Source organism: Mus pahari, chromosome 20 (genome assembly GCF_900095145.1).
Source record: "Mus pahari chromosome 20, PAHARI_EIJ_v1.1, whole genome shotgun sequence".
Taxonomy (NCBI): domain Eukaryota; kingdom Metazoa; phylum Chordata; class Mammalia; order Rodentia; family Muridae; genus Mus; species Mus pahari.
Window position 1 is genome coordinate 8,592,309 of NC_034609.1, and position 3,432 is coordinate 8,595,740.

The 3,432-nt window shown below is 55.9% G+C and overlaps 1 protein-coding gene across 1 annotated transcript in view; it reads left to right on the top strand.

The window, feature by feature from the left end:
* Nucleotides 1–601: 601 nt before the first annotated feature.
* Nucleotides 602–3,432, top strand: part of Podnl1 (podocan like 1) — a 7,145-nt gene continuing 4,314 nt past the window's right edge. The window contains exons 1-6 of the mRNA XM_021220132.1: nucleotides 602–721; nucleotides 861–1,082; nucleotides 1,874–1,967; nucleotides 2,238–2,302; nucleotides 2,422–2,531; nucleotides 3,216–3,372. Of these exons, the coding sequence (XP_021075791.1) occupies nucleotides 719–721; nucleotides 861–1,082; nucleotides 1,874–1,967; nucleotides 2,238–2,302; nucleotides 2,422–2,531; nucleotides 3,216–3,372 (651 nt within the window). The 5' untranslated portion in view covers nucleotides 602–718. The remainder of the gene's footprint in view (nucleotides 722–860; nucleotides 1,083–1,873; nucleotides 1,968–2,237; nucleotides 2,303–2,421; nucleotides 2,532–3,215; nucleotides 3,373–3,432) is intronic.

Here is a 3,432-nt window from a genome sequence, read left to right on the forward strand (position 1 = left end):
TCTTGCCTTAGTCTCCCTAAGCCCTAGGATGGCAGGCCTGTCCTCGCAGCTTCGTTAGCTTACTGAACTCTACAAGGTTCCTGGAAGGTGAGACAACCATGACCAGTTTCAGAAAGGGAAGTTGAGGCAAATAGCCCAGGGTCAGGCAGGCAGGCCAGCACCCAGCTCACATGGATACCCACCAGCCTCTGCCTCCCTTACATTCATTTCCTTCCAAGAGCCATGACTATTTGGGGAGTGGGCAGTGGCTGCCAGCCAGGCGTGAGTACAGATGCCCAATCTTCCCTTGAGCCCTTCTGGCTGGCTTCATCCCCTTGGGGACTCTCTAACGCCTGCCCCATCCACTGGCAACCCATTCCTGTCTGTGGTTAGACCAAATACCAGATAGGGTGATTCTCAGCTTTTCCTCAAGCATTTGTCATGGCTGTGGCTCGGCTTGGGCTGGCTGAGGTTATGAAAGTGGAGCTGGGGTGATTGGAGAAGGCAGGGAACGAGGGATGGGCTAGATGAGCCCTCAGCCTGCCCTCTTCAGGGAGGGGAAAGGGCCAGTCATCCTCTCAGGCCCTGTAGTGCGTGTGTGTGTGTGTGTGTGTGTGTGTATGTGTGTGTGCACGCACGCTCTGTGCTGAGAGATGGAGGGCAGTTGTAGTCGCAGCAGCAGACACTGGAGGACGTGAGTGCTGGACAGAAGCTGGGGAGAGGCACAGCAGGGCTGACTATGGTGGGTTAGGCAGGGAGGGTCTGAAGGTGGGTCTGCCCATCCCCTGCCTGGTTCTGCCCACTGTGGCTAAGTGGCTAAGCCTGCCCTGCAGATGGGAACCCCTCACCAGGTGGCTTTCTGGCCCCTTGCTTTCCTCCAGAGGCCTCAAGGACTGCTATTGCTGCTCCTGATGCTAAGGTGGCTGTCAGCACACAGGGAGGACCCTGCCTTCCCACACTTGGGTGACAGTTCACAGCCCGTCCCGAGGCCCTGTCCTTGGCGCTGCTCCTGTCCCCGAGATGACACCGTGGACTGTGCTGGTCTGGACCTGAGGATATTTCCAGACAACATCACCAGAGCTGCTAGGCACCTTTCCTTGCAGGTAAAGGCTGGGGATCTGAGAGGGAGGCAGGGTTCCTGTGGGAGGTCCACATGGCAGAGTTGAACCTGCCCCTGCTCTGGCTCTGCTAAGCCAGGTTAAAGTCAGAGGCAGAAGCAGTGTGTGTCCAGAGAGTGGAGTTTGGGGTCAGAATCTTAGGAGTTAAGTTGTTTTGGTCAAAACACTGAGTTCAGCTGCATGGTTGTGGCACTTGCCTTTAATCCCAGCACTTGGGATGCAGAGGAAGGCAGAGCTCTGTGAGTTCAAGGACAGCCTGGTCTACAGAGCTACAGCCAGAGCTACAAAATTAGTCAATAGTTGTGATGTTGGAAGTCACAGGAGTACTTTGGAATGGTTTTTGGGCAAAAGAGTGTTGGGGGCTGAGATCAGAGTCTGTTGTGGTGGCCTCAGCACTAAGGACACAAGTAGGAGGCCATCCTTCACTGCAGAGTGAGGCCCTCTGTTGGGGCATGCATGGGGTGTTGGGGAAGGCCAGAGGAGTGTCAGAGACCAGGTTCAAAATCAGCAGTCCGTGTGACTTCAGGCCCAGGGTAGCCGTATGGTTTGCTGGGTGGTGCAGTAAAGAGCCCAGTGCCCCGCAAGTCTCAAGGTTGTTTGGGGTCACGGAATGGGGTGTTTTCTTTTCTCCTCTTCCTCTTCTCTCTGGAGATTTTAGGGATGAACCCAGGGCCTGCCGTGTGGATGCTAAGCAAGTGCTCTGCCAGTGGCCTGTACCTCCAGGTTGAGTTGAGGAGCAAGAGACAGGCCTTGGTGTGACTGTATTTACTCCACAGAACAATCAGCTTCAGGAACTCCCCTACAATGAGCTATCTCGCCTCAGTGGCTTGCACACCCTGGACCTGCATAGCAACCTCATCACCTCTGAGGGTGAGGGCCTCAAGCTGGGAACAACCAGGTCCCAACCCCTCTCCACATCCGCTGTTTGCCAGTTGTGGCCAGCTCTTGGGGGTTTCCACAACTGCTGAGTACGGTGGAATTTCGAGGGTTGGGGGATGGTGGTGGCTGTGGCTTTTGAGTAAGGACAGGATGTGGCAGTTGGGGGGGAGAGCCTAGGAATCTATGCTAGTCCCTAGTCTTCAGAGTGGGATTGCTAGAATGTTGGTCCCCTCATTCATTGCCCACTGTGCTCCCACCCAGGCCTGCCTGATGAGGCCTTTGAGTCTCTCAACCAGCTAGAGAACTTCTATGTGGCCCACAACAAGGTGAGCCTGTAACCCTGAGGGGTCTCAGCCTGGCTGGGGTCATACCAGGACCAGACGCTGGAGGTGGGGGTGGGAGGCAGGACACCGGGCACCAGGACCAGTCGCTGTTACCCTTGCAGCTTTCTGTAGCGCCCCAGTTCCTGCCACGCTCCCTGCGTGTCGCCGATCTGGCTGCCAATGAAGTGGTGGAGATCTTTCCTCTCACCTTTGGGGAGAAGCCTGCACTCCGGTAGCCTTAGCCCTTGCTCCGCCCCCAGTCTTTGATTCTGGGATCCTGCTCCCGGACCTGTCCTGGGGATCCTGCACTTGGCCCTGCCAAAGGAGAACCACAGCGCAGCCTGGTTTTGGAGGGTCTGAGGAGTAGTTGTGCAGTGGGGGTGGGGAGTAAGAAAAGGCTGGCTCTGTTCTGGGGATCCTGGGGCTTGCCCTGTGCTGGGAGGGCGGGGTCAGAGAGGGTTCAGATCAGTTTTGGAGGGTCCGACGCATTAGCTCAGTCTGGGGCGGGGGAGGGGGCGGGATAGGTCCCTAAAATGGGATCAGAGGGGCTTCATCTGCCTGGGGAGTTTATAGTTATGGCTGTGTACTGGAGTGGGGGTGGGGGGAGGAACCTGAGTGGTGAGAAAGATCCTCTTATCAAACATCTAGACTTATCAAAATCAGGGCTAGGACAGATACCACCTACTTGAACAGTCAGACACACAGACACACATGTATCCACGCACATGTGTTGATGCACTCACACACGCACATACATGCATAAATACACACACACACACACACACACACACACACACACACCTTTTATTCTCAAACAGGAGCTGTTGGTGACCCCAGCTGGAGTTGAGGGGCAACAGCAAGGGGAGGGTGGTGTGCACATGCATAGGCCGCTGGCTGCAGCCCCTGCTCTCCTTAGGTCTGTGTACCTCCACAACAACAGACTGAGCAACACCGGGTTGCCACTTAACACCTTCCATGGCTCGGAGGCTATCATCACCTTAAGTCTTTCCAGCAATCAGCTCAGCTACCTACCACCCAGCCTGCCAGCCTCCCTGGAACGGCTTCACCTGCAGGTAGGTTCCCTGCCTGTCACACACACACACACACACACACACACACACACACACACACAC